General features: G+C 43.7%; 1 protein-coding gene across 1 annotated transcript; it reads right to left on the bottom strand.

Annotated features, from left to right (window-relative positions):
- Positions 1-2198: 2198 nt before the first annotated feature.
- LOC135467185 (chitin deacetylase 7-like) lies at positions 2199-7405 on the bottom strand. Its single transcript, XM_064744950.1, has 2 exons — positions 6062-7405; positions 2199-2420 (listed from the first exon to the last, which is right to left on the bottom strand). The coding sequence occupies exons 1-2, from the start codon at positions 7403-7405 to the stop codon at positions 2199-2201; spliced, it is 1566 nt and encodes a 521-aa protein (XP_064601020.1).
- Positions 7406-12971: the final 5566 nt, after the last annotated feature.

The raw sequence follows: 12971 nt of genomic DNA, 5'->3' as shown, positions 1-12971 counted from the left end.
TTTCTAGGGAGGGTAAGGACTAAGCGGCCCGTGGCTTCATTCAATCCCAGAGAAACCCCATGCGGGCGGAATATGTCCTTGTCCAGCGTACAGACATTGTAGTAGCCCGTCGGCACTTCAACACGTTTGCCCTCAAACAAGAAGCCCACTCCGGAGGGGATATTCACCCAGGCCGGGTAGAATGTTATCTCGCGAAGGGCGGTTTTAAGGCGGCCATCGAGGTTGTTAAGGGCATGAGGCAGCGTGTGCTGTGCCCCATTTAGAATGTCAGTCAATGTGATGAACATTTTAGCCACGATGAACAGCGAGGCTTGCAGGTTCAATAGAGAGGCCACTTACAAGGCCGGGGCATTTCATAGTATCCAAATCCACGCAGAGCAGCTCACGCGATTTGACATCTACATCGATGAAAAGAAGGCCTTTCCAGTCCAGTTCACAGATGTGTTGGCCAAGTACCGGCTGCCAAAGATAACCGACAATAAAATTGTTCGGGCCTGGAACACCAATCCTATGCAATTCTGGCAGAACCAAGTGAACTTCGCGGTCTGGTGCGCAACCACGGGCTGTGGCGTCTCTGCAAAAGGCCATCTTCTCGCCCCCGACCAACGAATAAGGGACCTGTACACGTTCCATGCGTATTACCAAAATAGGCGAATCTTGGAAGAGATCCAGGCCCCCCTGCCGCAAGACAGAGCGTGGGCGACATTCAAAAACCCCTACGACGAGAGGGCCTATGAGAGGATTTGTAGGGAGTTCCACGTAGATAAGCACACAGACTAGAGGCGCAGGGGGATGAATCACGGCCTCGGAGTGGCATATTACTGTGTCACGAGAACGGGCTACAGCCCCATTGGTGATTGGAACTTCGATCCGAGCAGGATGTCGTTCTCTGGAAAGCCTACAGCGCTCCACGTCGACTACATCGAGCAGAACGCCGAGGAGGCTTGGGCGTCGTTCATTGTCGACAAATGCCAAGGATTCACGCAGCCGGGCGTAGAAGGCCTAAACGATTCCATCAGGACATACGTGTTGGCTGTTTTAGGCGCCCAAGCGCAAACAAGGGCGTGTATTCTAGGCACGGGCACAGCCTTCGGCGCGCAAAAACAGTTTGCCGCGAACCGCTACCAGGACGTGCTACAGTATGCCGGGAGCGCTGTAGACTTTGTGTATGGCATAGGCCTATATATGGCCCCCAGCGACATGCTTCTGCAGATCAGCCATGTGGCGACAAAATCGTCATGGCCACAGAGGACCAGAAGCTTGGCGCCAATGAGGGTGTGAACGCCAGGGACTGAAGATGCTTTTTCACCCATTCTTTAAGACCACGCCCGTCGGATGGAGGTGGCGTTGGCTGGATGCCCCCGCCGGGCCCGCCAGTCAGCGCCAACTTTATCGCTAGCCCCAGTGTCGAGATCGCCATCCCAATTGCCGTGAGAATGGAGACCACGGTTATTCCCTGCTCCCGGAAGAGGGTGCGGACGCGCTCGGCCAGAGTGGTATCCTTCTGTAGGATGCGGTGTATTTGCGTGCGCAGGGCTTCACCCGTTAAAGAGGCTGCTTCGAGCCGGGCCACCCTCTCGTCCTCGAGATTCCTTATCCGGTCTGCGATCCGGCGCCGGGAGAATTCATCAGTGGCCTCCTCCAACTTCTGTTTTTGTTTTGCGATGTCCTTATCGAGACTTGACAGCTTGGCGAGGTTATTCGCGTGTTCGCCTTCCGAGGTCTGCAGTGCCTTCTCAAGCGCCAGAAGTTCTCGCATGGGAAGAGGAGGGTCGTTTATCGTTGAAAGAGTCCGCTCGACCTCACTATCCGTCAAGCTTGTTTCCATTATGTGGACAGCATCAGCGGCCTTTTTCCCTGGTTGGTTTAAATCCTTCAGCTCCATGGTATCTGCCTCGACGGCCACGGCACCGAGTTCTGAACTCCGAGTTCTGAGTCCCCAGGGCTGCGACTGCTGCCGGAGGAAATGATGGCTGGCTTGTCTTTCCCCAGTTTTAAAAGCCCAGCTTATTCCGAACAACACCAACCCCTCCTCTCTGGGCGAGTGTTGAGAGGGCTAGCGGTTCACCTGTGTTTATGCTGGTGAGGTTCAGATCGGAGTATTTCTTGAGTCGCAGACGCCCTTCTTCGTCAATCATAAAACCCGGGTAATAGGGCTTGGGTTGGGTAAGGTTAGGATACTTCCTCGCCATGACATCTTAATATTCATTCACGGTGAACACTAACAGCCTTCCATCTTGGGATTTGAGGTCCACATCCAAGGTTTGTTGCTCGGGAACCACCCCGATCTGGACATCACCACCTGCACGGAGAGTGGTCTGTTCGTCGTCGATGATGTTGTCCTCTTGGGCGTCGTCGAACGCCTGGTCACCAATGTCAATGTCTGCCATAATGTTCGTATTGAACAATGCAAGGTATGCCTTGAATACAACAATGGATGCATAGGGACGCTTAACATCTCACTTGATCTCATTTAGCTACATCTTCTACTGGGGAGACATTGTTCATGTATTTTAGTATCTGGAGGGAACTTTCTGTATGGTGCCTGGAGATCTCTCGAACGAGGCATATAAGGCATACACACACGCCAATTTATTGGATACAGAAAACAAGACAGAAATAATAATAATTGTAAGATTTTTTGAAATAAACCAGTAAAAATAAATATACAAAAATATTTCCATAGTCTTTGTAATTCCTCTTTTTCTAAATATTGACAATTGCTCTCTGTACAAATTACATATCAGTGTTCTATTCGAATGGTTCTACTTCAATGTAGAACTTTACAGTCACCTAGGTAATAAATTTCACAAAGGCGTACAAACTTACAAGCGACTCAAATGAAACATTTTTAAATTTGTGAAATGCTACTAGTATAATGAAATTGTTCTCTATTAACAAAGTAATGCACGTACATGTAGTTTGCACTGTTGTCATATAAACATGTGTACAATGTATTAATGGCATAATATCAGTTATAGGTCGTCTTGAGGAAAAGAAATTCCGCAGATGTGTATATGGTGGGTCGGTAATTAGTAAGATAGCCTAATGTGTTTTAGAACATCACATGTGTAGTACAACAGTGTACGTATATTCCAAACTGATTTCAGCTTTCTATGTCATACCTATTCTTACTTACGATTTTACATGTGTGACAGCAAAGGCATGTATCCGACATGTATGTATGCATATATATTTTCATACAGAATTTCAGAAATTGTTCACGGGTCGTTCTGAACACTTGATGCCTTGATCAGTCGGCCTAGAGACAATGTGCTTTAGTCAGCTTCAAGAAGTCTTAGTGGACGAACTTTAATTGTTGTAAATTACGTCTACTGCTTTACATATACAACCATGATTCAATGGATACTACTATGCAGGGATGCACTAGTCGTATTGGGGATGCAGATGAAGAATGTTGTATCATTATCGTTGTGTCTCCTATATACAAATGTAACGAGAGCATGCCTCGATGGTCCTTTAGCATACTTCCACATAAAGAGGGGAAAGGCCTAAATGTCAATCATAGACGATGTATAATAAGTTCTCTGGTAACGGGATCCTCATACCGCGTCATCAGACTAATAAAAAAACTAATTCTCGGTCAACTTTACTATGACACCCATAGGGTAGGGTTTGATTAAGAAGAAATAGGCCTAAGAATTAAGACACTAAGGGACATTCGCATTTCGGATTACGCGCCACTACACTCGCCACAACAGAGCAGCCGTGATCAAATTAGCACCGATTCGGTGGTCTTTGAAATTTCTTCTTTTCACGGCCAATGAAAAGGCAAGCTTTTAAAGTAACACTTTTTCCTTGTTGTTTTCAGTTTCTACCTTGTTTTTACTATACGTTATTGCGAATGGGGATACGATTTCCAATGCAGAATTTCAATAAAACAGATATTTAATGTCGCAAGCGTGCTGCCGCTAGGTTGAAACATAGGTTGGTGAGTGAAAATTAGCACCCAGCTCCCGTGTAGTGCGAGATCCCGCGACATTTCTGTTAAAAAATATGACGGCCTTTTGAAATGCGAAAGTGACGTATAAATGAGATAGGTGTGCTATCTGTTTCAACAGTGCAATGAATATTCTAGTTTGTTTGCTACAGTTGAATTTAATGTTTTATAGCTATAGGCCTATAGATACATTGATACTACGGTACAGCTGTAATTTACGACATTTCCATAATTTAACCAATCGGAAATATGGAAAAATATGTTGGCACTAGGCCTATTTGTAAAAAAATAAATTTTTACACATTTAAATGGTGTGTTCAAAATGGTTTCACACTCTTCCCGGGGTTACCTGTACATGTATTTCCTATTTTTAGGGCTTTCGCGGACAATTACTGGGCACAGCAGCCTGGATATATGAAATTAATACTTTTGATGAAAAACGCTGTATAAAGGAGTTTTGAATGCTGGTAAAGTTAAAAGATACAGCCATAAATTTTACATGACATTCATGTGCCCGATTGAGATATGTGTGTACCATTAATAGGCCTATATAAAAGGGGATAAACTTTTAAAGCCAACGAAGTAAGAAGAAAAACAGCGTGGTAGCGGTCAAAAATTCTCATTTACGGCATGGAGGCGTTATTGTAATTTGAACCCCTGATTTATTTTGGCATGAGAAACAGTATTTAAAAGGCATTTCCACATTTAATATGTTAAGATGATTCAACTGTCAAACTATTAAAATAGAAGGAGATATTCTACATGAATACGCCACACTTAATAATATTTAATATAATGAATTAATTAAAGAATTTTCCAACAACACTGAGACATGTGATAAAGGTGATGATCTAATCAGTCATTAAGTTTGAATGCACTCATTCATTTACATTTACACAATCGTATTTTCGAGATATATCAGTACGAACCGAAATGTGTTCTGTTATTTAAATAACTTGTTATATTAAATTCGGAATTATATTTATCCACTAGATTGATTTATATTTAATGCCACATCGGTACTGAAGATACTTTACATGACCGGAAGTCTTTTTTGACTGGAAATCTGACCCTAGAAAAAAAAACGTACCCAAAGGAAATGTACATAATACAACTCCCTCCGAAATAAAGTTCTAGCATAAAATATATAGTTAGGTATATGCCAATACAACTTAATACAAACTGCTCTTGTTACAAATATTCTCGGTTTCTAAGCTTATAGAGATGGCAAATATTTGCTGTACAGCCTTGGGACAACTGCAAGCCCTGGCTAATCTTTTGAAAAAAAAAAGTAGCTTTGCTGAACTGTACAAAAACATTGATAATTAGAATATAAGAAAGGTAGATAATTGTTATGAACCGAATCCTGGAAATAAAAATGTATATATGAACTAAATTTATCGGTATATAAATTAACTCCGTGTGAAAAATATAAAAGATAACTACCAGACTGCAAGAAACACATTTTACGGTACTAAATCTCAAAAGGAAAACATTTTGCACACAGTATTGTTTTAAATAAGTGTTTTAAGAAATCCAGGCGTTTACACGATTACTAAAACACTCCTGTGAACACCATAAAACCAAGAAATATTGTCATGTGATCTATATATAGAGCTAGAATACACATAGTCTATAGCATATGGAATTTCACGAAGAACTTTATCACTGACCACTGTCCAAGTAACCGCTGATTGAAGAGAGAGAGCCTCCAAATGCTCATTTCAGTGGGTTTTTTTGAAATTAACAATAACCACAACAGAATATTGTTTGTCGGGCGTTACACTATCACTATAGTGTATAGTGGATTTCTTATGTCATCACCAGTATCAAACCTGAGAAGTCAGTCAGACCAGTATAACTGTCACCATTGAATACTGGCAGACACCATATGGTCTACCGAACGAATTCTGCCAAACCCCATTCTGGTGGTATACGCAATTCGCCGAAAGAATCTATACAATGATGTTTGTGGCGTCAGTCATCACATTACTCAGAAGATTTAAACTATCAATATACAATTAACACTAAATATATGTGGACCAAAACTATGGATATAGAAATAAGGCGACTCAAGTGACTTGAATGTGAGCCGCTCACATCATCCCAGTACATCACAGCATCCGTAGGGCATAATGTGTGATTCTTAAGACTTGATGTCGTTGGTAAAGTGTTTGTTGATGCACTCTTGGTTGAAGATGGAGGTGCAGAAGGGGAGGATTGGGTTGTTGTTGTTTCTGTTGTTGCAGCTGCTGTTATCGGCGGATTTCTCTCCTCACACTTGACCACACCGTTGATGGACAGACACCACGGCTCCTTGGAGGGTTTGGCGGTTCCAGGAGTGGGAGGCGCCACTGGGGCGGGATCGATGTCTGCCCGGGAGCACTTCCAGGCTGTGAAGTTCGTGGAGTCTGGTGTGTCTCTGGGACTCTTCACCCACTCCAGAGCATCGCTAAGCGCCAACAGGTAGATGTCTCTTTCTGGCAAGCTTAATAGTCTGTCGAGAAACCTTTTTGTGGCGCTCATTGTATGGTTGTGATAAAACCATTCAGGACGCAGATTCAGTATGAACGGTGTTTTATTCCGCCTGTAGAATGTCCTGAAGTTCTGTACTAGGTAGCGAAACGCAGCCCTGTCGCGAAGCGGGAAGAATTTCGAGTGATCCACATTGGGAAAACCATCGAGGTCGATAAGTGAGTAAACAGGGAACTCCCAAACGCCCATCAGTGGAAACGTGGGACACGGAGGCACGTCACACGCCTTCTGGAAGCCAAAATCCAGCGTGAACGGCCATTCGACATCTTCTCCTAACCGGCTTTTAAGAATAGCTAGCGACGAGTCATACTCAAATCCTAACGACACATTTCCAAGCATTTCGTACAGAGCGTGAGAGGGCTGTAAATATGGGCTCCTGTAGCCCTTGATGTCTGGTAAAGGTACGTTACCTCGTTTGTGTATGAGCATTTTTTGAGCATACACCTCGTCGCGGAGGGTGTCGTAGCTGACATTCTGCCAGTAGTCCTTGGGCTGGGTGGACATTGAGCTAACCCCTAACTCAGCAACCCCTCTCTCATACATGTCGGCGGCCAGAGAGTAGTCAGTTGTGTTGCCCTGAAGAAACAGGGTGATGCGGGCAGGACAGCCGTTTGGGTTCCTTCGGGTACTCGGAAAAAGTTCCTGGTACATCTTATAGGCTCTGGCATCCAACGGTCCCTCGAACGTGAAGAGGACGATCTGCGGGATGTGGGTCTTGTTCAGATCCCCGGGGGTGTCGTACGACCGACACAGGCAATTGGGGAGATGGCAGTTTATCCCCATCTTACAGTTGTCATGATGAGATACCGGTGATCCACGGATATCGTTTAGCGTCCACAAAAGCACGAGAAACATCAAAAGTAGATCGAGAGTGGCCCTCACCATCACGTCCTTCAACAGGTTCACCATACCTTTCTGTCTCCCGACACAGCATATTTCACCCCAATGTAATATGGGTTGTTGGTAAACTTAATTTTTCTAATTCAAATCCCTTGTCCTGCGGCGAATGAGCTTCACGGCTGCGTGGAGAATTAATGAGTGCTGCTATGGGGCTGGGTATAGAGAGAGAGACAGCGAGAGAGAGAAGGAGAGAGATAGAGTGAGTTGCCTAAATGAAGGCTATGCGCCAGCTATACCGGTAGGCCTTTGTCAGTAATTAAACTCACTGAAGCAAATCTAGGACGTTTAATAGTGTGTATGCTTATGCCCTGCAGCACTTATCTACGTGAAATTACTTGCTGTTGCTTTGTTCTATCGTTCATACGAGGTAGAAAAAACTTAATCTCGCATATTTTGAGGACGCCATATAGCTGAGCACGCAAACATTGAGGCTTTGTTTGACCTATAGTTGTAGTATGTAGCTGGTCACCGCTTTCGGGGCATGATACCTAGATGAATTATACGGGCTTGTGGTTGTGCTATTTAATACGCATAGGTACCTGAACAAATTTTGGAAATATTTACATTTATTCATAACTGTTTCGAAAGGTTTGATAATCATTTTTAATAGGCCTCTATTTCAAAAGTTATCATAACATATCCATCAAACCTTTGTTAACTATATTAAGGATGGAAGAAAATCCCCAATCCTCAATTATCATACACATAGTCCACAACACTTTGCACAGGAGTTCTCCAACATGACAACGACCACTTCTATAGGGAAGATCCTTGTAAGCCCATGGTATAAAATCGCTGTGTACATGCACAGTGTTTAGTAGATCTATAAAATTATTATATACATACAAGAACAGGTTTTACAGAAGTGATACACGACTGAATTCATTCATTCATTTTACCCCGTTACGTTGCATCATTTTGGTGTATATTATTTGAAGGATGTTTACACACACGTACCGTTTCTTAGGTACTGATTTTACTTTACATTTTTTAATCTTTAACGAAAATTTTCAAAGCATAAACAAATGATTCCTTACGCTATTGAACATTTGAAAATGTTTGTTAAACTTTAAAAATACAAATTATATACCAAAACAGAACACCATAACGTTACAATGTGTGGCCTTCACATGTAGCTGATTGCCGGACAGTGTCGAACGTTGCCCCGGTGATTTTTCAGCGCTAAAGTAAACGTTTGTTTGTCTTCCACACGGAGTATGATTTACACCAAGACGAAACACACCAATATGCGTTTGTAAGATCTCGCCGTTTTGTTTATCAATAAAATTATTTCAATGCAGCAGTGACTAGCTAACCAGTGTTAACCAATATCTCAGCCAAATGAGCAGCTTTAGACCTCTGACGTCAATATGATTTCTTTCTGTAGAGCGTGAGAAAAATGCTGTAACGTGGTTAAATGATCTTTATGCGGATTTTTTTTTTACATTTTACTGTTCGTTTCCTATTTATTCCTTTTTTTCAGTTTTTTGTGTGGAGAAAACCTTTGTCCTTCATCTGGCACCTGTCAAATTCCTGACTAAAGGCCGTAATCGAACTAGCGAGAGCTGGATATAATAAGAGAATAACTAAACTCAAATCATGAGTTTTCAAATTCCATCCATTCTGAACCCTTGCCCTTTTCTTGTCATAGAGCAAACATCACTGTTTTGAACTGGGGCAGACCCAAAAAAGAACTATTTGTTAAACAAATAAGTTTATGTTCCAGTTCGTGTTGATTTTTCTGAAAAAGACAACCGTATATCGTTGTGAATAGTTTAGGTTCTTTACGACGCTGTATGGTAATCATCATACACACCTATAGCACGTCGACATGCACGTGAATATACATGTAGTTGGGATGAATTACGAAATTTGCATTCAAATTTGTTTCCCTCACTTTCCACACGTCTGAGTATTTAACTAACGACTAAAACTTGTCCGTATATTGTTAGTGTCATGTGATGTCCCAGTGTCTTTGACCAATTCCATCTAGTTTATCTAACTTAATTTGTGTCCTACGCCGCCCTCAAGAACATCTCACTTCTACGACAGGGGGCAGCAGTATGGTGGTGGGAAAACGGGCGGACTCTCATGCAAATCCACGACCATCCGCATTTCGCTGGCAGACTTTCCCACGTACGACCGGAGAGGAAGCCAGAATGAGGTGAACTTGAACTCGAAGCAACCACATTGGTGAGGATCTCCTGGCTCATTGTGCTGTGTTATCATGTTTTATCAAATCAAGCATGTTGAATAGCGATACTTGTGGTTCATTAATATAAAACATATTCTACTTTTTCATTAGGGTACAGCATGGAGCTCGTAAACACACACAGCGTTTAAGTTGCCAAGGTATAACTGACGAGAAATGATTCCATCCAGCCACCATTAATAGAGCCTCATTCACGGCTCTACTTGTGTTGAAATCTAACACAACACCTTGTGTTGTTTCATTCAGCACAGAAATGTGTCACCCCAACACATACATGTGTTGTATAAATGTAATGTACACATGTTTACGTTACAAAATGATACATCACAAACAAGACCTCGTGTTAATTCAGCACGGCATAGAGTTGTTCATATATGACCCAAGAGTATTGTTGGAAAGAGCACAAGTTTGCGTTCAAACAACAGAAGTGTTTTTTTGTGTGTGTCTTCCGGGTAAATACAGCGCGCCGTCAAAATTTTCTGATGATCAAATGACGACGCAGAATATTCTAATTTTTCGAAGAATCCCTGTCATTCAGTCACAAGAAATCCCGCCCCCTCCACAATTCTCACAACCATTGCATCAATGGCCAGTTGTGTGTTTTAAGCTGATGAAATCCTTAAATTCACCTCGTTACACTCCAGTGCCTCCTAGCGGACGACAGTTAAGCTTTCAACTGTCATAGCTGTTGGAAAATAGCGTTTAGCTTTACATAAGGATTTTTGTGTTGGGGATTTTTTGTTTGGACTGAAAAATCCTACTACTTTAAAATGGTCTGCGTCGTAAATCAGGCCAGCATAACATCAAAAAATGTTGACGGTAGTCTTTCTAGCTCCCGGAGAACTCAGATCCACTACAACCGAGTGTCTGGAGTAAACCACCTCCCTTCGCTAGGTTACAAGAGCCCAACACTCTTAGCTGACCATCGCCCTTCGTCAGGTTACAGGAGCCCGACAGTCTCAGCTAACCACCGCCCTTCTCCACGTTACAGGAGCCCAACAGCCAGCTAACCACCGCCCTTCGCCAGGTTGTAGGAGCCCGACAGTCAGCTAACCACCGCTCTTCGCCCGACAGTCTCAGCTAACCACCGCTCTTCGCCCGACAGTCTCAGCTGACCACCACCCTTCGCCAGGTTATATGAACCCGACAGTCTCAGCTAACCACCGCCCTTCGCCAGGTTATATGAACCCGACAGTCTCAGCTAACCAACGGACGCTCGACAACTTAAAATGGCCCGACAATCTCAGCTAACCACCGCCCTTAACCAGGCTACAGGAGCCCGAAGGTCTCAGATAACCAGCGCTGTTCGTCAGGTTTTAGGGGCCCGAAAGTCTCAGCTAATCACCACTCTTCGCCAGGTTATTGGAGCCCGACAATCTCAGCTAACCACCACTCATCGGCAGGTTTCAGGGGCCCGAAAGTCTCAGCTAACCAACCGACGCTCGCCAACTTACAGCAGCCCGACAGTCTCAGCTAACCATCGCCCTTCGCCAGGTTTTAGGGGCCCGAAAGTCTCAGCTAATCACCACTCTTCGCCAGGTTATTGGAGCCCGACAATCTCAGCTAACCACCACTCATCGGCAGGTTTCAGGGGCCCGAAAGTCTCAGCTAACCAACCGACGCTCGCCAGATGACAGGAGCCCTATGGTCTGTGTTATCCACTGCCCTTCGCCAGGCTACAGGAGTCCGACACTCTCAGCTAACCAACGGTCGCTCGTCAAGTTACAAGAGCCCGAAAGTCTCAGCTAACCACTGCTCTTTGCTAGGCTACAGGACCCCGACAGTCTCAGCTAACCACCGCTCTTCGCCAGGTTTCAGGTGCCAGACAGTCTCAGCTAACCAACGGAGGCTCGCCAGATGACAGGAGCCCAACAGTTAGCGCTAACCACCGCCCTTCGCCAGGCTACAGGAGCCCGACATTCTCAGCCAACCAACGGACGTTCGCCAGCAAGTTTTTGCGTGTTTGTTTTCACACACCGTTATGAAGATTAAAACCATGTCAATCACGGATTCTAGTCAGTTGGAGGTGGGTTTCCATTTTGACAGATAATTTCGGAGTTTCTGCCTCTCCTGTCGTACGTGAGCGTGTCTGACAGCAACCTTCTGATGGCTGTGGGTTTCCCCCGTGTTTACCCAGATTCCTCCCAATATAATTATTTATTTATGTTTTACGCCTTACTATTTATTATTTATTTTATTTTTATTCGATTGGTGTTTTACGCCGTACTCAAGAATATTTCACTTATACGATGGCGGTCAGCATTATGGTGGGTGGAAACCGGGCAGAGCCCGAGGGAAACCCACGACCATCGACAGATTGCTGTTTTACGCCTTACTCAAGAATATTTCACTCCTATCACGGTGGCCCCAACATAATGCTGGTCACCTATAAGTGAAATTAAAAGAACAACTTAAAGAAATATTTAAAGCCATTTCTACCTCAGTATGGTTTACCCGAATGTGGAGTAAAACATTTGATTTGTACTTGGTTGTCTTAGTTTTGCCGAATAAATGCGTTAGAGTTTAAAGTTGGCATAATAGAACAAAAATAATGACTTTATCTAGCCATTTTTTTTTCATTATTACACATCGGCAATATTCACAAAGCTATCTTGATATTTCATTTATATATTTGATTGGTGTTTTACGCCGTACTCAAGAATATTTCACTTATACAACGGCGGCCAGCATCATGGTGGCTGGAAATCCACGACCATCCGCAGGTTGCTGAAAGACCTTCCCACTTACGGCCGGAGAGGAAGCCAGCATGAGCTGGACTTGAACTCACAGCGACCGCATTGGCGAGAGGCTCCTGGGTTATTACGCTACGCTAGCGCGCTAACCAACTGAGCCATGGAGGCCCCGCTATCTTTCATTTATCAATCGGAGTTCTCTAAATGACCCGCCCTTTATACGCGCCCCAGTGCTCATTAGGTCCGGGGTAAATAGTTTGGTTAGATCATGTTTCTCATCTGCCCGTTCATTCAATTTCACTGACGTGGTATTGCTAGCTCCGGGATTAAATATGATCACTTCATTGTGTTCATTATCCCGAGAATGTACATTGCACATCATAGGTGCACTTCTGAACTCGACAAGTCTAATTATAGGATGGTTCACAGAAAATGCCACATATTCCAGACTTGCGCGCGTCTTAAACGGATGATCTCATTAACAGGCGTGAAATAATGCTAATTATGTTGATAACAAGAAATATCACAGATCAATGTTTCGGGATTTCAAAACGGCCTGCGAGCAATTATTGTACGTTTTTCATGCATATTTGTTAAAAATCACACGGGATTATGGCCCGCTGAGTGTTTATACTTCATTCCGGGTGTGGCATTACGGTTTCATAGTGCC

The sequence above is a fragment of the Liolophura sinensis genome, chromosome 6, assembly GCF_032854445.1.
Source record: "Liolophura sinensis isolate JHLJ2023 chromosome 6, CUHK_Ljap_v2, whole genome shotgun sequence".
Classification (NCBI taxonomy): Eukaryota; Metazoa; Mollusca; class Polyplacophora; order Chitonida; family Chitonidae; genus Liolophura; species Liolophura sinensis.
The sequence above is the reverse complement of the archived record's forward strand: the minus strand, read 5'-3'. Positions and strand labels throughout refer to the sequence as shown.

What these genes read in the sequence shown, in the direction of transcription:
- LOC135467185 (XM_064744950.1), bottom strand. Translation starts at nt 7,405, where the DNA reads ATGGTGAACCTGTTGAAGGACGTGATGGTGAGGGCCACTCTCGATCTA. An exon ending in CTGTGATGTACTGGGATGAT is followed by an intron (nt 2,421 to 6,061) that starts GTGAGCGGCTCA and finishes GTTGTATTCAAG; the next exon opens with GCATACCTTGCATTGTTCAA.